At 41.6% G+C, this 19,738-nt stretch overlaps 2 protein-coding genes across 7 annotated transcripts; both read right to left on the bottom strand.

Annotated features, from left to right (window-relative positions):
* Positions 1 to 1,911: 1,911 nt before the first annotated feature.
* Positions 1,912 to 14,773, bottom strand: tlk2 (tousled-like kinase 2). Of its 5 annotated transcripts, XM_034894790.1 has the most exons (21): positions 14,067 to 14,679; positions 12,840 to 12,922; positions 11,259 to 11,336; positions 11,092 to 11,161; positions 10,961 to 11,004; positions 10,709 to 10,807; positions 10,367 to 10,468; positions 10,059 to 10,151; positions 9,773 to 9,883; positions 8,975 to 9,111; positions 7,689 to 7,841; positions 7,514 to 7,580; positions 7,330 to 7,427; positions 7,158 to 7,239; positions 6,051 to 6,142; positions 5,805 to 5,894; positions 5,462 to 5,631; positions 4,713 to 4,851; positions 3,800 to 3,911; positions 3,445 to 3,552; positions 1,912 to 3,171 (listed from the first exon to the last, which is right to left on the bottom strand). In XM_034894790.1, the coding sequence occupies exons 1-21, from the start codon at positions 14,167 to 14,169 to the stop codon at positions 2,998 to 3,000; spliced, it is 2,205 nt and encodes a 734-aa protein (XP_034750681.1). In that variant the 5' UTR covers positions 14,170 to 14,679; the 3' UTR covers positions 1,912 to 2,997. The 5 variants fall into 5 exon arrangements, with proteins under 5 accessions (XP_034750681.1, XP_034750680.1, XP_034750677.1 ...); XM_034894789.1 differs by lacking the exon at positions 14,067 to 14,679 and adding an exon at positions 14,686 to 14,773 and having other exon boundaries at positions 7,514 to 7,841; XM_034894786.1 differs by having other exon boundaries at positions 7,514 to 7,841.
* Positions 14,774 to 15,077: 304 nt separating this feature from the next.
* On the bottom strand, positions 15,078 to 18,910 carry mettl2a (methyltransferase like 2A). 2 transcript variants are annotated; one of them, XR_004659717.1, is made up of 10 exons: positions 18,700 to 18,910; positions 18,074 to 18,162; positions 17,593 to 17,861; positions 16,832 to 16,881; positions 16,666 to 16,726; positions 16,428 to 16,567; positions 16,193 to 16,299; positions 15,699 to 15,764; positions 15,331 to 15,612; positions 15,078 to 15,298 (listed from the first exon to the last, which is right to left on the bottom strand). XR_004659717.1 is itself a non-coding variant. In XM_034894845.1 (9 exons), exons 1-9 carry the CDS (start codon positions 18,903 to 18,905, stop codon positions 15,467 to 15,469), a joined length of 1,134 nt encoding a protein of 377 aa, XP_034750736.1. In that variant the 5' UTR covers positions 18,906 to 18,910; the 3' UTR covers positions 15,078 to 15,466. The 2 variants fall into 2 exon arrangements, 1 of the variants encoding a protein (XP_034750736.1); XM_034894845.1 differs by having other exon boundaries at positions 15,078 to 15,612.
* Positions 18,911 to 19,738: the final 828 nt, after the last annotated feature.

Genomic DNA, 19,738 nt, shown 5'->3' with positions numbered 1-19,738 from the left:
AGACTGACACAAAGGCAGGGACGTAGGTTTGTTGACCCCTGGCCCTGCTGACCGAGGGGTGTGGAACCTCATGGCGGGGAAGGAACCAGAGCTTATGTTATCAACTCGATACAGGTGGCCCTACCTCTTGGCCCATCACTGGGTCTGGACTCTCTCTGACCTGCTGCCCTTTGCTTCGTGTCATCCCCATTCTCTCTCCCCCTTCCCAGTCTACTATCACTATAATATAAGGGGAAAAAGCTGCAAAAACTAATCATCAAAAAGAAAAGAAATACAGGGGGGTGCAGTGGTAGGGTAACGGCCAATGGTTAACAGTCAGCCACCTGGTCCTCATAGCCGTAATGACAGCTCTGTCTACATTCTCGGCAGGAAGTTAGAGACATTTTCAGTGGACGGTAGGTTCTAGGCTCCGTCATGGCTGTCCCTTGTCACTGATTCTATTTGTGACTTTCATTGACAGGATCTTAAAACCATCTCGGGAAGGAGAGTGTGCGGTTTGAGGAACATGAATCGCTTCTGTGCTCTTAGCAGATAACGTGGTTCGGTTAGCTTCATCAGGCCCTGACATTCAAAATGCACTTGGGTGGTTTGGTTTAATTAGTTGAGATTGGGCTGAGGGTAAAATGGAGCTTGAGGGCAACAGGCGGCTCAGCATTGATACAGTTCCTGTACTGGACTATCTTGGTGGAGGGGGAGCTGAGCCGGAAGGCAAAGCTTTTGATCTAGTAGTAAAATTACAGTGAGCTTTGGGTAGTGATTAATAAGTTAGATTGCAAATGGCTGAAATTAGTTTTCCCTGTAGGGTGGCTGGAATCAGTCTTAGAGATACAGTATAGTAGGTCAAGGGGCTCAGACGTCCAAAAGAAAGCTTGTAGCAGAGCCGCCTACTCCTGTGCTGCAAAGAGTTATGGTGGTTCGGGCATCTGATTAGGATGACTCTGCTCACCTTCCTTTGGAGGTTTTCAGGGCGTGTCAAACTGGTCGTGGACCCAGAACATGCTAGATATTAAATATCTCATGTGGCCTGGGACCCACTCAGTATCCCCCAGGAGAAGCTGGAAAACGTTGCTGGGTAGAAGGACATCTGCCTAGCTTAGCCTGTCCCAACGACCTAGCCCGAGAAAAGCGGCAGAAAATGGAAGGATAAATGGATGGTAGGACTGCCCAGAGCTGATGTATCCCAATCCATAAATGTATACAGTATGCATCAGGAGAGAGCAACTTTGCGTCCATATATAAAATCAATGTTTGATGTCTCTTTCCTGAGTACAAAGGCAAATTATAATTTGTGGCCCTTTATGGAGTTTCACAAGCATGCAAATTTGTGCAGAATGCCTTATTGTGTCTTATCATTCAACATGCCACCAGAGAGACGGATGACAAATGAAAACCCACTGAATATTGGCTTTTAAAATGGCGTTTGTATTAATGTAATCCTTCAACCTTCTGACAGAGGCACATAGACTCCAGACCAGTACTAGATTTATGAATGAGACAGTATTTATCATACTTGACTGCTGTACTATACTAACATTTGTGTTAAACCATAAAGTCAGCTTATATGAAATCAACATTGTCAATGTGGGATTACGGTCCAAGTTTACAGTCTGTTTTCTGGCAATTAGAGAGTTGTTTGTTCCACTCACTCACTAATCAGAGAATATAATTTAATTAAATACAACTGAATATGAAGAATAAAACACTAGCTAGGTGAGGCTGGATGTACAGTATTATCTAAACATATGTTTGAATTATATTCTGTAAAGCTCATTTTAATTAGAAAAGCATAACACAAAACCCAAGTACAGAGATAATACTCATGACTATAGTGTCAGCTGTGGTGTTAATAGGTTTTCCTTTGAAGAAAGCGGTGATGGTTACGCCAGTCAAACAGAAGCCCAGAACAACAAACACATTTTAACCAATAGTATTTAATGGTTTATGCAACTCTCTGCTAAGGCCCAATCTCCCCCGACAGTACTATTAGGTAAACCAGTCCCTTGCATTTTATTGGCCAAAAATAAATTCAAACATACCTAAATAAATATGTGTTTATGGTAGGGGGGGGTCAATCAAAGCAATAACAGTTCTAATTAAAAGGCAACTTGAAAAAACAACAGGTTTTCGCCATGAAACTGGTTCAATTGAAAAGTCTTTAAAAAAATGTAAAAGGGGTTGTTTCTCAACAGCTTCCACTCCACATAACACAACTCTAAAACCATTCATTATAAAAACGGAGGTGGAACACTGCCACCAGCTGGAAGTTCTAAGCTTTGGTCACAGGAGTTTGACGAGGAGATGGGAGAGCGTCAGGGCCTAAAACTTCTTTCCCTCCTCGTTGCAAACTATCTGGTCTGGAGTTTAAGCGGGGCAGGGGATCCCAGAACAGCGGGCTTGGTGACATAGTGCCATAGATAATTAGGGTTCAATAACATAACAGGCCAGACTGGTTCTTTCAGTTAGGTTCAGGGAGATGAGAACAAACATAATGTTTGAGCTTGGGCAGTTCCTACTATCTCAGACCAGAATGGCTCATGCATGGGTGTGTGAGAGTGCGTATGGGTATGAGCCCTTCCACAGTCCTGTTCATCAACCCAAGCTGAAGCAGTTCTATACTTCTTTTTAATTTCTCTTTTTTTTAAAGCACAAAAGAAAAATCCCAATCACTGAACCCCACTTTTCACCAACACATTGAAAAACCTCGGCCCTTACTGCAGGAGTGGTCCAGGGCTTTGACCCCCAGAACAATGCCAGCCTTTGGAGAAAGGAGGGGTAGGCTGGGATGGGTGGACATGAGAAGGATGAAGGGTGACGTTGGTCTCCCTTCCCAACCTGTCCATGACTTCTCACCCACCCTTTGCCGTCATCTGACCCCATTACTCTCTCATCACAGCAATGTGGGTACTGCCATGTTGGGGGGACACAATTAGGCGTCGCCCCCACCCCACCACACTCAAATGGTTCTGTCAGTCAGTCAGTCAGTTAAGGGGTGTGGGCTCAGTTTGAGGCGCTGCTGTTGGAGGAGCTGGATGTGGAGGCCACGGCCATGCCCGAGGTGCCCGAGGTGGCCACCGACTTGCGGATGTGGGGCATGAGGAAGGGGTCACTGGCCAGCTGGTGCACATCGATGCGGTCCTCCTTACGGTAGACTAGACAGCGCCTTATAAAGGCCTGGACAAAGACAAATTGACATTGGAATGACTGAGAAAAATAAAAAACTCTTGAGCGCAGATATCAGCCCTCGCAAAGTTTTGGTAAAAACATAAGAATTTCCCAAAGATATACACACACCAAAAAAGAAACTAAAACTATGTATGTGAACGTGAGTTCATGTGTAAAGAGAAAATGCAAGGAGGGTATTGTGGGGGTTGAAGATGCAAAGACATGATGCAAAAACTAAATAGAGAAAACAAAAGCAGTAAGTTGAGAGAGCGGAACCAGTACCTTAGCTTCGGGTGTGACTACTGGTTTAGGCGGAAACTGCACATCTGTTGCCTTCAGTATGGTGTTCTCCTGCAGGATGTCCTGCTGGGACTGGTTGTGGCCAAAGGGCTAAAGAGCAAAGAGAATGAACCAAGTGTTACTGAAACAAAACAAAACTATGAATAATTTAAGTGTGTTGATGTTCAGTACACTGTCCGTAATAAAAGGTTATTTAATCTTCTTTTGTCTTAAAATTATTTTACAATTATTAAAACATTGAATTCATGTAACCCAGGGACATTTATATCAACTTTATTAACTGACTTGATAGCTTAAATGTCTTGTTGCACCATATTTTCTTCAGTGTGACGCCTACCTTGCGGCCATACAAACACTGGTAGAAAATGACGCCCACAGACCACACATCCACTTTGTTGGAGATTTTGGGTGGTTCCTTTCCAACCACAAAGCATTCTGGGGGAAGGTACCTAAAAAATAGAAAAGGGGAGCTATGTTAATATTTATCAGTTTCATTAGATACACTTAAACTGTCCAGTTTCAAATTGCATTTTGTAGACTAAGAATCTTTTTTTAACATGATCTCAACTCTCTGTCCCCACATATGAAGTAGTATTATAAACAACAAACAATGTGCACAGGGTGATCCTCGTGAGAACCAGGCTCTGTGAGGATTTTTGTGGTGGGCATCTTGCTTAAGTGACTGTTGTGTGAGAACTTGTACACCAGGCAGCATGACAGAAACGAAAATAAGCACTCAACTAGATAGACGCTGTAGCTTTGTACATCCATATACCAAGATGTTATTGGTCATTTAACACTGTAACATGTGATTTTTTGTTGCAATATATCCTTTGCTGCCCTGTTCTCTGGATGGATTACCTCATACATCTTTATTACTCCTAATGTTGTTTATTGCTCAAGCACATCCTGTGATATTTCTTTGCATGATTCTTCTACAAATGTTTTAGCAGGCCTCCAACTCTGACTCTGCATCTGAAAACACTCATACTGCACACTTTAGATTCCGCCATTTTGTTTTTCCTTCTAAAACATAAAATGCCTTCACACAGCAAAATTATGACTTAGTTCCTAACGCACTGTGCTGCGAGAAAGCAGTCAGGCATTGAGAAATATTTCAGCCCTGACAACCGAACATAAAGTTGACCCTCGAGGACTAACGCTTGGTAGTTAAAAATAAATAGCATTAAGTTATTATATCACAGATGGTGGGCCCCCTGAGTGGCATCTTCTTCCATTGTAAATCTCACCAGTATGTCCCTGCTCCCTGTGACGTCAGCTCCATACCATCCACTGAGTTGTAGCTGTCATCATCCATGATCTTCGACAGGCCAAAGTCTGTGATCTTGATCTCTCCGCAGGCAGTGCCGTTCACCAGGAGGATGTTACCTGAGCCGGGTGAGGAGAGGATTTTCAGACATGAATGAAAAAGCCTGTATAGTTCAGATTTATATTCACATTTTGAGATGAAAAGAAAAACTATACTCTGGATGATTCAGTTCGGTTGAATGCACAATAAGTGCATCATCCATATGTTAACATCCAGTTTAAAACCTGGTTGTATTGGGTTAAAGCAATGCCCGGGTTTCTCACCTTACCCTGGGTGAAATCGGAGTTCTCATACCTCGATTAACAGACCTAGGTAACTCCTTTAGTAACTGGGTTATTCGTGCATGTATACACCTTAACAGAGGTAAGTTCAAGTTATGCGTCATACAACAGCAACAACACAAGCTTCAAACCTTTAAACTCACTTAACCGGGGGAAAGACCATACCCTGTGCATGTAAACACACTTTATGATTTAAAAAAAATATATAAAAAAAAATTATCACATCAATCTTAATGTAATAATGGCCAGCAACTGGACTAAAGGCCTGAAACAATTGTATTGGACAATGCCTTGCTACAATTTGCCTTGCTATCATCAGTAATGAAGCTGCAGTGGTTAATTTAACTGAAAGTTTAATTTAAAGAGCCACTGTGGTGTGGAGACCCACCAGGTTTGAGGTCGTAGTGGATAATGGGCGGTCTGATCTCATTGAGGTACTTCAGGGCGTTAACAATCTGCATGATGATGGAGCGGCCCTCTTTCTCTGACATAAGTTTGTGCTGCTTCAGGTAGAAGTCCAAATCATTGCCTTCGCAGTACTCCAGGACTGTGCAGAACCTGCTCCAAAATAAAGGAAAGTATTTATCCAGCTCAGCAGGATCTGGTTCATCAAATCAAAACACAGTTCTCTCAACACAGGCTCTACATATTGGCTCAAACTAAACACAATCTGCACGAACATGAGTCTATATTTTGGAAGGCACACATTTGTTTCAAAGGAAATGACTTACGAGTCAGTGTCAAGCGAAAAGTAGTCGTAGAGCTTAACTATCCGTGGGTGGTCCAACTCTTTATGGATTCTATATTCCCTGCACGCGTGTCTGAAACAAAGAGCATTTCCAATTTACACCAATCACTTGCAATGTGGATATTTTACATTCGGTGAATCTGATGTGTTAATAAATGATGAACAGAACACAGTTTATAGTCATTCAAAATATATTACAGTATTGCGTTAAAAATTTCACCGCACTCACTTGTGATAATTTTCCTTCTTCTCATCCCTCCAGTTCTTGTTTAACTGGTGGATTTTGACCGCGACATACCTTTGCTCTGTTAAGTCAAAGGCCTGGAAAATATTGCACATATTAGTTAGGAAGTACATTTGGCTTGACTTTGTTTTAACTGCAGTGAAGTTCTTGCTTCATCATTTTTACAGTGATGACAGCAGATTCTTGGAAATAGTCTTGCATTCTGACACAACAGCTTAAGCTGGGCTCAGACTACAGGAGTTTTAAAATCACAACCGATTTTGAAATCAAGTTGCAACACGCACATGAGAATCTCCCCAGATAATCTTTCCTCCGACCTAAACACACACTACAAGATTTGAAGAAAGAAAAATGTGCATCTTATACTACAGAATAGTATTAAAATGATTGTGGGAGCAAGGCACCACCTCATGATGCGACAAAAATGGGTCTGCCGTGGGGCGACATCTTTCTGTAGCAGAGATTAAAAGTGGTTGGGAAGACGGGTTGTCTGTTCTTGATTCTTCAGAAACAACTGGAGGTAAATGTTTTTTTTACCATTTCTGCCTCCTGTTTATTGTTGCTTGGCAACTCCGTCAGCTGCTGTGGGGCTCATTTTCTGTTGTGAAAGTATTGACGTAATCATAGAGATAACGAGTTTGGGGGGGTTAAGATTTGGCCCATATAAATTGGCCCAAAACTCTTCACGTCTGAGCCAAGCTTTAGTGCAAAGCAACGAAACATGCATCCTCAAATATTTTCTTAAGTTTCACTGAGCAAGTTGGTTTTCCCTAGAGTTACACCACAATCTATCACAACAAAAATGACCAAACTTGAGTCAACTCGCACTCTCTTAAGCAGCTTAAAACTGGCAGTGTTTGCAAGGCTGTTATAGCAGACTGTATTGAGTTGTGCATGATTTTACCCAATTTTAAGCTGGTAGAACTGTAAATACTGAGTACTAATGCTACAGTTTCTCTGTCTAATTTACAGAATGTCTTGGCAAAGGTATTCACTACACTGATTCAAAAATAGAAACTGGAATGTATTCATAGTGTATAAGCTATTCTCAAAAAGCAGTCGTTCTGCCTAAACAGGGAAAGTTTCTCTCACCTTGTAAACTTCACTGAAACCTCCCCGTCCAAGTAAATAGAGTAGCAAGTATCTGTCATTTAACGTTGGGTGATCTTTGAATCTACACAGAGTGAGAAGCAAGTCAAGTCATGTAATTAAACAGAGCATTGGACACATAATTACAGACAAACTAGAAAAGAAGAAGTCGTACTGAGAATTGTCCTCGTTGTGGATCCTTTTCAGCTCGCGAATGTGCAGGTTCCGCACTCGCTCCAACCTCTCCAGCTCCGCCTGGATCTCTGCCTCCTCCTGCAAAGGACCCCAAACTTTTATCTAAACCTGGGCAGGTAACAAAACAATGAAACGACAGAAAATCAAAATACATCAGATATTACCTTCTTAAGGTGGCCTAATCTTAGCTTAAAGATTTCCTCTTGCTCGTGGTACTCTGCCTGTGATAACCTACAAGCACACAGAACAAACCTCAGTGCCACTTCGAATATGCGAGCAGGGGGAAAAACAGCTGGTATGAAAGAAAAATAATAATATTTTTTTTTAAATGCATCATACGCTTCACTTTCTGTTCCATTGGTTTTGCTTTTGCGTTTGTTCTGCTCCAGACTTGGAGGTGGAGTCTGGGCCATGGAGGGCGGTTTGCGTTTGGCCAGCAGCTTCCTCTGTCTTTCAATTTCCTCTCGCTGGGAATTGATTCTTTCTTGTTGTCTGAAAATAGAAAACATAGATTGCAATGACATGTAGACCTAATGCATTTATCAGTTTGTGTATGATCTACTGTAAGCGCTCTGGCCCTGGTCCCGATACTGCCTCTTCTATGTAGGATGTGCTTACATTAGATCATTTGCAAACAACGGCATCAACACTGTTTTCAAACATGAAACATTTTATGTACAATGCAAATCATTCTGCATACAATGCCACAAGACAAAGATGTATTGTTTATGTTTCAAAAAATAAAGTTGCAGTTGTTTTTGTATAGTTCTTTAAAAGTTAAATTAAATTTGGGGAGAATAAACTACTGTAGGTTGAGTTTTCCTAGTAACCTTGCCAAAAAGGCTCAGGATGCTGCAAATGTTGGTATATCATGAAAACGGCTGGTGAATTTAAGACAAAAAATTCTAATTTATTGAATGAATCAAATTTGAACGTGTCTGTTAGTGACTTGTTGATCTGTACATGGATATTTATTTTCCTTTACTGGCCTGGGACACACATTCATACGGTTTGATAAAAGACTTATTAGACTTTAACTTATCATTGCACTTACAATAACGAGTGTAGCTGTCCTAAATTTAGGTCATCCTGTACGTATCGTCTTCGTTTTTTCTTGCATCCATGTGTGTGTTTTGTGTGTGTGTGCGCGCGTAACGGGGGAAACTGCAGGGAGCCGGCAGGATTGAAACAGCAAAAATCATTACAGCGTACCTAGGTCTTTCGCAGTACATTTTGAGGGTAATGTGAGATGTTTGAGTCACACACGTTTTGTTAAACAAGGAAATAAATATGGCCATGTATGTGTGTGACGTCAACTTGTTCTCACTACTGCTTGGTCATTGACTCTCAGTCATATACTCATATAGAGTCTGGCCAGCGGGACTGCTGGAATTGGTTCTTGTGGGAAACTCTGGTATTTGGTCAAATTTGCTAAAAAGTTGAGATTTGTCAAAATTGCGAGTCGCACTAACGTCACGGTGATTGGTTGAATTTGCGCCATCGCAACATCGTGAAATCCTGATGGGACTGGTTAGTGTGGTTTTGCCTCGAACTAGCAGCTTTATAGTTATAATAAATCTGGTAGTGAAATGAGGATCTTAAAGATGAAACAAAAAAGTCCTCACTTGATAAGGTTTTGGAAGGCATATCCATCTGTCCACTGCTCAGTGAAAGATGCTCCATGTCTCACTGTAGTGAAGTGACCCAGTCGAAGCCTGTCCTGCATGCTTTTGTCCCGGCACGCCATCTTCTCCTGTTTGGACTGGAGGAAGGGTAGAGAAATATAGACATCAAACCAGTAGTGTTGATTCCTCGTGGCATAAAAGGCAAGGTTGGTAATGTTGGAATGCTAGCAAGACTTTAAAGTAGCCTCTCCTCGGGGCTCTGTCTAACCCCTCCATCAGGCCACGACTCACACACACGTGCACGAGCACCGCTGCTTCAGAGCAGAGCACAGAAAGGACTGCAATTTTACTTTATGTCTCATTCATCACTAAGCAACCACCTAATATTATCATACTGCATGTTTACAACAAGCTTGACAACTGTTAGCACTGCAGAGACAACAGGTATTGAGCTCAGGCTCATACACTGGAGGGGCAGAGTACACGCAGCGGGGCAAGGAGGCATTTCATTGGTTCTTTCTAAAGCGGACCACGAGGCAGTAATTGGGGAACGTTTAAACAGGATTAAAAATTAAAGATTTTTTTCACTCAATTTTCAGAGACCATGAGTTATTTATTGCTGTAGGATTTTAAAGACCATTTCAAACAATATATAAAAACAATGTATATTGGAAATAGTTACCAACCCTGCCTTTAATTAAAAGCTTCTAAAAACAGCTCACGTCAAAAACCCACAATTACCCACTCGCTGGAAACTAATAGTTTAAAATAAGTCATTGTGCTTAAAAATGAACTTACTTTTTCAATCAGCAGCTTCTTGGACATGGTCACACACTTATTTAAGCGTTCCTTGTATCGTTCTAGCATCCTCTGCTGTTCGTCAATCTGTCTCCTCAGATCACAGTTTGCCTGAAACAGAACAAGCAGGAAAACGTTCAGGTAAAATAAACAGTTATACAGACAGAAAGAATGTTTCAGCTCTGACATGTCTTGAGTGAAAAACCCCAACAGAGACCATAATATTCTCAAAACCATCGAAAATGGCAAGCAGAGTAGCAGGGATGAAATGTAATGAGATTAGTACCCGCAGCAAATCGTCTATTCGGCCCTCCTTCTTCTCCAGGTCAGAGTTCTTGTTGTTCTCCATTGCTGTTAGTTTCTCTATAGTAAGGTCAGACTACAGGGTACAGTGAGCACAAAAACAGTGTTTATGTTAATGGTGAATCATTCTTTATCAGTGAAAAATGTAATAAAAGTAGTCCCATCTAATAAACTCTTCCAGTTGCTTACTGGTTTCGAGTTGCAAATTTATTGGTTTATATGTACCACTTATTTAACAACAGCCTTAATAAGAGTTAAATTAGATTAAACAGCCAGTGGCATTTCAAGTACCTGTGTGGCTTTGTGGAGCATGTGAAGAGAGGCAGGCTTCAGTGAACACGTCGAGTGCTCTGTGTTGGCCGAGCTTACAGAGGAAGGGCTTCCCTGCTGCACCTGGGAGGCAGAAACATTCATCCAATAAAAAAAAACTTACAGTCTTAATGTGTGAAATTCATCCCATTAAAGAAGTCATCGAGACCTGCAGCTGCAAGTCCTGACAAAATATAACAAACTTCTTCAAACCTATAAACCACTTGACCTATTGATGTTAATAACAAGCATAGAAGAAGAGAACGGCAGGAAAATGTTGAGATATAAAAAGAATAAGATAGATCAAAGAGGAAACATGCTCACCGTGACAGGGGGGTTGGAGAGGGAGTGCTGTGGGGAAGAGCGGACCACTGGTGGAATTCCCCTGGCAGGGCTGGTACCAGGACCGCTACCTCCCGCAAACTGACAGGCAAGCAAAGGTAGAAGAAAGGAGTTCAATGAAAAGACCAAGATGGAATAATAAAAAAAACAAATGTTAGAAAGTATGAAAAGTTAATACTGAAGCAGAGGCTATGAGCTTTGTTGCATACACAATCAAACCTTTCTGCCACTCACCTCAAAATAATCACTAATTTTATGTCCCCTTGTACCTGCTTTGCCTAGAAGAGAGGCACAGGGAGTTCAGACAGAGACGCTGATAACTGGGATACACAATGAGAGGATCATACAATGTGGAACAATCTTACCTTGGCTGCTGTCAAAATGTTCTGCTTTCCGTTTTCTTACTCTCTGGTCATTGCCTTTTTTCTCAGGAGTCTGTCAGGAAAGTAGTGTGAATTAACTGCATGTAAAATAGGGCAACACAGAGATGGGTGGCATAACAAAATCCCGTTCATTTGTAAAAGACACTAACCTCTAGCTCTTTGTCACTTAGGGAGCCTACACTGCATAGACTCTGATTGGATGACTCATTTTGGTTCTGACCCGAGCCCTGTTAAATTGAGGTAAAAAATACATACAAATAAAGCACAAGGGGCAATTTAACACAAAGAAGCATAACACATGCAAGAATACATTCATATAAGTGTTTTTTTTTTATGTGTGCACACGGACTTATTGTGTATGCATAAAACTTGTGAAAGAGAGGGTGCGCACAGAAAAAAAAAGAAAAAAAAAAAAGAGTAAAATGGGTGAGAAACAGAAAGAAGGGATGCAGAGGTTTGGCTACTGTCACCATTAACTTGACACTGGATCTAGACCTGCATCAGCCCTAATGCAGTTCCCTAGGTGATGCCTGTCAGTCATATGAATCACATAAAAATTCTGCAGGCACTGTCCAATCAGGGAGAGATACTTAGTCATTCAGAGCACACCAGAGCTCTCTCACTGAACCCTCCTAAAATGGCTGAACATTAGGCATGCTGCAGGGGATGTATTCCTCCATCTGGCTGTCACCTTTAGATAATGTCATCCATTTTTTCCCCTGTTCACCATGGTCTTAACCGTTTGTTCCTTCTCTCTCACTTGCTGGAAAACGCCAGCGCTTTGCTTGGTTTAATAATGACAGCTTGTTTTCACCCCTGCCACATATATTGGTTGTTTGATCAGACCTATTCAAAAAGAAATGTACTTTCCAAAAATATAAGTAGGCCATCTCGGTACCATTTCCAAAAGGTGTGCTAGCCCATATTGTCCTCAAAGGATAACAATTTCCCTTTCTTTTTTACCAACTCAGTAATAACAGAGAGCGCAGCAGTGCCCCAGTGCTGTTCCAAGGTCAAGAAAAAAACTTGGCTCTGCTCTGTGACATTGAAGGGTGTTTGGACCACCAACCCATATTTCTTCATAGCCATTTGTTGACACACTTCTCTCTCAATACCCCCTACACACATTGCATCTCTGTCCTACAGGGTGGCAGTGGCATGAGGCCTTAGCAAAAGCCGCCATTTTCTTTGCGGCAGCAGCCATGCCATGCTCTGGGCTCAGCTCTGCCTATGGCTGGCACAGGGCCCACTCCTGGCACTGACTCTCGCTCACTAACTGTTCCAAGATCACCTTCCACAAAGACGGCTCCATCCATGTAGCAAGCAAGAGGGTAAAAAGCTAAGTGCTGCCTCCACTCACACCTGGTCAAGAACTATTTCTGCATTCCTCATTTGCCTCCTCCCCCTGCCACCTCTGTCCTGTCTCTGGCCTTTTTGGCAGGCATCACCACTTGCATATGCAGCCTCTACATCATGAGCCAGGAAGAGATGCCATTTCACACCAGCCAAAAAACACAGACACAGCTCAACCTTCTCCAGAGACAGACAAAGAAAAGGAGTGGGGGCCAAGCTTGTCCAGGCCATACAGCAGAATTATACTGAGGCGGAGTGAGACAAAGAAAGGAAGAGATTCACAAAAGTGTGTAACCAAGAAAATCTGTGATTATAAGCACTTTGACAGGAGAAGAGTTCTCATGCTCCACCTCAGCGACATCTGCTGTAACACAAACCTTAGCCACACCAACCCCAGTGAAGCGAGCCTCCAACAGCTCCTGTCGTCGGGGGTCCAGGCTATGCAGTTCTTCCATCATGGCTGCAGAGACAAGAGCACACATTAAGGAAGGCATAGTAGGGTCTGGTATGTTCAAGTGTGAGTGACGATCACTGTTTCAAAAGGCATTAGTTGTGATGAGTCATAGCTGTTTTAGCTATATGGATGTGGAAAATTCCTGTACTGAGTCATCAATAAGCCTGACAATAATGTTTCCCACTATCATGTTTGTACAGCAAGCACCAGTAGAGCAACCTAAACATTCAGTAACATACTCACAGAGATAAAACGCACAGCAATATAACCAATAATGGATACTAAATATTCATCAAAGACAAGGCCAAGATGTGCCTGCAAAAGTATATCATCATGTGATAACACCCTGGCACTTTAGGCCGAAGTTACATAGCGCTCGAGTTGTGAACGGTCACCAATGGAGGGACTGCCCAGTATACTCTCAGAAATGGAAAATGCAACAACAGAAAATAAGTGCCCAGCTTGCCAGCCTGTGCAAATATTAATGTTTAAATTAACGTCACACGCCCAATACTGATTGCTATGTATTTCTTGTTATCTATAGCTGGCATTTACGTGCATACATTAAATGAATAGTGTACGTTAACCTAGCTAACGTGCAGCATTCGTTTCGATTTAGGGATACATAACGTTAGTCATTATTCGTGTGTACCTCACCTCGGGATTGAGTTTCCTGGCTCAGCTAACAACAATTTAAAGTGAATCAGTGAATAATAAGCGAGATAGCTGGCTAACATTGGATAAACGAGCTAACAAGCATACCGAGGTTGGGCAATAGCTAGCTAGCATTACAATCTAAGGGCTAACGTTAGCTAACTAGCTAGTGACATTAGATCTGATTTTGTAAAATAACGTTAATGTACCCAAACAAAGCAAATTGTAATTAATGTTGGCCAAATTACATTTTTCTGCTTGACTAGATAACGGCTCAACCCATTACAACTACTGTCCGCAATAGTTTATTTTACAAACACACTCTAAGGATAGCTAGCGTTAGTAGCAAACATGCTAACGTTAACTCGTCTGTCAAAAAGAAGCATCCTCTCGGTTCTGTGTTGTCAGGTGCTTCTGGTGCCACGACGCCTGGAATCACTGGAACAAGACAAGAGACCTGCCCAGATTTATGACGACCACCTAACGAGATACTTACTGCAATTAAATATTTTATGCGTCCTTCGGAGGGTTTGGTTAACCCTGAAACCGTTCCCGTTGTTTCCCCGGTGCTCGATAGACCCTCCCAGGCTAGGCCGCATCCACGTGTCTCGCGTGCTGACAATTAACGATCGAGACACGGGAGTGTGCGGTGTAGCTCAAGGTAGACGACGGTGGATTCCCCTCAGAGGCCTCGACAACTCCGGGTAACCCAAACCCGCCTTGCTGTGCTCCTTAGGCGGGGATCCCCATCACATCCCTCTCGCCGAGGACCATGCCTATGTCGGGTATCTCCTTCCACACAATGGCGACCCTCGAGATTCTGCGTTTTTCACCAGGTATAAATTGTCTTTAAAACTAGCTTAAGTTACCCCTATCTTTTCTACCCCGGTGGTGAGATCAATTTCGGGTCCTGGCTTTTAGCTCGATCAAAACAAAGTTCGGCTCCAGTCGTCTTCCTCGCCGCAGGGAAGAAACCAATCTGTTTCGGAAGTTGTGCTGTTGCAGTCGTTTCAGTTGAATCCGGATCGATTCGGTTCGTTTCCCATGTTTTTACAATGTAAACAATAATCTGTAAAATCTCATATTTTCTCGTGAGATTGTTTTAAGTATTTCACCTTCGTTCAGTCCACGCCTGCCCCAAATCTCTTGACTGGACCAATGGCAAATCCCTCTGTACACAATACAATTTACAGCGCCCACCCAGGCAACCACCAAAATCACTTATCACTTATCAGAAAGTTTCCATTCCCATTAAGTTCACGTCTACACATTGCATTTGTATAATACCAGTGAATTGCCATAGTATTGGGGGTTTCCCCCTTAAAGTAGCCATTCAATCATACATAGGTATTTAACCATTTGAAACTGTGATGGAAAGTAAGCATGGACCAACATCATTAAGTGATTCCTTTGTTCAACAAAACATGTTTGAAAGCAACTTTAAAATGCAGATGTAAAAAAGATTTACAGTTTTGATTTTAAATAGATTTTTATTGATTTTGCATGAACAAAAAGATAATGAATTTGTTTTTAAACTCATGCAATGTTTTAAAAAATCAGTTCATTAGAAACTGCTTTTCGCAGAATAGAAACACTTAAACATGGGTAACCAGTCCTTTCTCAGATTACTGAACTCATCAGCACAAAATGAGAAATCATCACTCTTGCAGGTAGAATTGCAGCACCATATGGAACTCTAGCCATAAAACAAGTCCAACACTATGGGAGCTGAGATAGTGGAAGGCCATAAAAGCATTTACCTATCCAGTTCCATCCCTTTATCACTTCTCAATTCCATACATCCTCAGAAAAAGGCCTTGATTTGATCTCCTAGTTTCAGTGGTTTAGTTAAAGGTCCAACCAGGTGTGTTTTCTTCCCTGTCTCTATCCAGGGTCTCAAGTAGCTAGAACCTTGCGATACTTGCACTGGATCCACACCCTGTACATAGTGAGCTGTTTGCCTCTATTCACCTGGAGCCTTCTGTCCACAAGGTTCTGCACTTTCTCAAATCCTGCCTCAGTGAACATCCCATGGAGCTCATCTAAAATACAAAGAGGCACACAAATATTTTCATATATAATAAAGGACAATTCTATAAAGACTGTATTAATATGTCTAGAATTTTACCTTGAGTAAAGAAATATACTCTCGTTCCATCACCTCGGACATAAAAGTTCTCTGACAGACACCGTCCTAAAAGAATTATAAAGGATGCACAGACAGTACCTATTATTTAACAAATTGCAAACATTAAATAACACTTATTCATTATTGCAGTGCCATTTGTACTGCATATGTACCCCAAGTCTGACAGGTCTTGTGCAGCCAGACTTATTGTTACTATCTACATTAAGTGTGGTCCATCATTTTCTGTAACATACAGTATTTAAGAGCAGCATACTTTGACTGTCATTTAAAATTACCAAACGCACAAAGTTGCTTTGGTGTGACTTAATGCAGCAGTCAATTCTGAAACGGTGCTACCAGAAAAACAGACCTAAGTGAAACACATTTTTAAGGATAACCACTCATAATAGATCTTGAAAAATGTAGCTTTCTGGATTTGGACGTTCTGAACAGCTATTTGGAATGGCGTCTCGCTGGACTTCCGCCTGACTGACCTTTCTTAAAGCGAAGCTGTGCCATATCATAGCGTCCATAGTCCCTGAGCAGCATCACTCCCCCAGGCTTCAGCAGCCGCGCTAATCTACTGATGGATGCCTGCATCCTGAGACAGGGTGAATAAGTAAGACAAAAGGTGCTATATTCAGTGACAGTGAAACACAGACAGACAGACAGACAGACAGACAGACAGACAGAAAACCGAAGAGGAGAAGGACAGAGATAGATACATACTTGTTGGGATGCAATGCTGATAGCACAAAGATTAGCACTATAACATCAAGGGTTCCATCTGGGATGGGGTAATTGGCTCCCACATCACTCAAGTCATGAACAAAGGCAAAGCAGCGCCCAGGGTCGTACTCTGGATTATTCTGAAGACAAGAAAGCAATGTTAATTCATCTGTTAGCCTACAACCCTAGAGATGAATACATCTATCAACACATCATCTTTTCAGGAATCCCACCTCACCTTGACTAACTCCACAGCAGTGCTGGAGAAATCACAACAGTAAACAAAGAGTCCCGGGTCACTGCAAAGAGCAAAGCTGCAGTTATATGTGCACATCATTAGACAGTACCAGAGAACAGTATTTATCAAACGTGGCTCGAAACGGCATGCTAGTGCCTTCACTTACTTGTTGGTTTTCAGTATTGGAAAAACTGTATTGCCTACACCGCAGCCGACCTGTCCAATAAACATCAGTTAATATACCATTTATTTTGTTTACTGCAATCTTACCCAACACCAACAGAAGCAAAGTTTGTTTCAAGAGAATGAATACTGTCTGAAAGATTGATACAATTACTAGGAAATGCATCTCTGCTCATATTTTTTATTTATTTATTTTTTAGAAAATGTTGATAAGTTTTTATTTGGCACACTTATAAAAGATATCACAATGTGATCCACGTGAGGAGGCTGCTTATGCACAATACAAAACATGTTTAGCACAGAATGTTTTTGGCCATCCATCCCCCCCATCAGTTAGATGATGAAAGCTGGATGGCTAATCATATTTCACTTTTTGCTCTTTAGTAAACAGAAAAAAAGAGATGATGTATTGAGTGAGGCTGCTAACGTTTCTACTACAAAAGGTTCTGTCTGTATCTGGAACTAGATTAGCATCAACAACACAGTGGTAGACAACCACGGGGCATGTGCCATCTTTTTCATCAATATAAGTAAGTGCAGTAGTTAATTAGAAATTTTGCAATTTCAGGAAATTCTTTACACCAATTTCCACTAAGATCTGTTGACATTCTTTTTTAGACCACTTACTAACAGACAGCCAACAGAACTGAAAACAAGAGGTGTATAACAGCAGATAGCTGGCTTTGTCATTAAATCTGTAAGGTTCAAGTTTAGCTAACTTTAGCTTTAAAATGAATGTCTTACCTCTAGAATGCGATATGAGGCAGAGGAGCCAGGGATGTCACCATCGCTGGGAGACAAAGGTGCAACTTCCTTTCTTTGTTCTTGATCCAGAGAATCCTGCTGACTGTCATCCGTGCCAGAGACCTTGAGATGGGACTCATGGTTGAGGCTACACTGTGGGGCCAACTCTGGGAACTCTGTAAAGAGCCAGTGACGGTCTTTGAAGAAACGATTCTCATGGATCGTGTAAAAACCATTCCAGAACTCATTTGCCCGGCTGTCGTATTCCTCTGCCAAAAAAAAAGATAAGGCAGGGGACCAAGAGTAAGTCATAATCATGATTGCAAATCAACGACAACATCAATTTTTGTAACCTTTTACACATTGATTACATAAAACTCAAATAAAATGAAAATAATTACATACATTAGAATCATTTATAGTTCTGTTACTGATGCCAGTCATGTGTATGAGCAGTGAGTCTTGACAACAGCAATGCTACCTTGTTTCTCTGCCGGTAGTGGCTGATTGTTTTCTAAGACTTTCTTCTTAGCAGACTCTTCTTGTTCTTCAGTCCACTCCACATTGTCCCTGTAGATAGCAGGACACTGTTATCCAGTGTGGATCAAGTTTTGTAGCCCTATGGTCTTTACAAACTGCACAGCATGCATCACCCAATATTGTTAGACTCTAAAAACTCTAAAAACTCACAAAAAACCCAAACAACCAGTACAAAATAAAATAACCCAAAAAAGGAGTAGGAAACTTCAGGTAATGTTATATTGTTCAACAGAATACCAGTAATGTCATTTCATCCACATATACTTATTGGAATTAATATATATTATAGTTAATGGCAAATATAATCAGATGAGATGACACCATTACCTGAGGATGAATTATAACCCCTCTGTCAAAACAACAAACAGAATTTTATAGCCAACGTTACTAAATATTAGCTTTTACGTTTGCTTATGGTTAAATAACGTTACAGTCAATTTAGCAAAAGACCATCCAATACAACTAATGTTCAACTAACGTGGCTAAGTAGTGATGCTTCCTCAGCCAGGGGACACTGACACTGACCACACCGCTTGCCCTTTTGGGTTTCTGGCATAAATGACCCACCATGCGTTGTGCTGGAAGACCTGCCGTGGGTCCGTGAGGAAACGTGTCCCGAACTGAGGTCTCTTCACATCTCCGGTGGTTGAATGTGACAGAACAAGCCCCGTTTCGCTGCTGTCTCCAGCCACAGCAACCACGACATCGGGCGCCGCCATGTTCGAACTGACGCAACGGAAGAGGGGCCGTGCATCCAACAGTGCTGCGTTCATGGGTTATCGGAGCAGTCATGTAAATACAATTTTACTAGGCTATGTCGAGATTTTTTGACAACAAAAGTTGCAACGCAATGCATTTTTAAAAGGCAGAAAGTATGGTTATGTGATTATGTTGTTGTTTTTTGATCTAAATATTTGCTATTGGCATTTTTTCACTTTGTAAAACAGGTTGCGTGTAATTTATACGCATATTTCCCCATTATCTTTACCTCTAGACTTTTTGTAGAGCATGTACTCATTCTTTGCCGCAGTACAAAATGGTACACTTCATTCTCACTGGCAGTTAGCCTACAGACTGCATCGGGATAGACATTATGCTACAAATAGGCCTAATTAAGTGCGACCTACATAGTAGCGATGTGTTTTGGAGCACTTGAAGGAGACACGCTTTCATATCCACATGTCGATAACGACCGTAACAACTCAACTAAAAAGTCACAGTCACACTATCAACCAGCTCTGTGCTCTCTACTACAGGCTGTTTGACAATTCAAGAATTTGCACAAGTCTGTCAGGCTGCAACTCCACAGGTGTGATAGGCTGCAGAATTTGAGCAATACAGTGTTCATACACTAGAGGGAGACCTTTGCTAAGATTATCAAAGGCAATGGTCAACTGGTGTCAGTCTGAGCCCCATGTATGAGAATCCACCTGACATTTCCCCAGTCCCAACCAACGTAATTTGTGCACAGATATAAAACAAATGAAATCAGCATCGCTTGTGGATTCATTTTTGTGACCTCGTGCATTTAACAGTTGTCTGATTCTCAAATAAACAGCTTTCACCCTTGCATATCAGCCATTTTCGTGCACTATGGAAGTTTTTT

The sequence above is a fragment of the Etheostoma cragini genome, chromosome 15 (assembly GCF_013103735.1).
Source record: "Etheostoma cragini isolate CJK2018 chromosome 15, CSU_Ecrag_1.0, whole genome shotgun sequence".
In the NCBI taxonomy this organism is placed as follows: domain Eukaryota; kingdom Metazoa; phylum Chordata; class Actinopteri; order Perciformes; family Percidae; genus Etheostoma; species Etheostoma cragini.
This window is presented reverse-complemented; position numbering and strand designations above follow the sequence as displayed.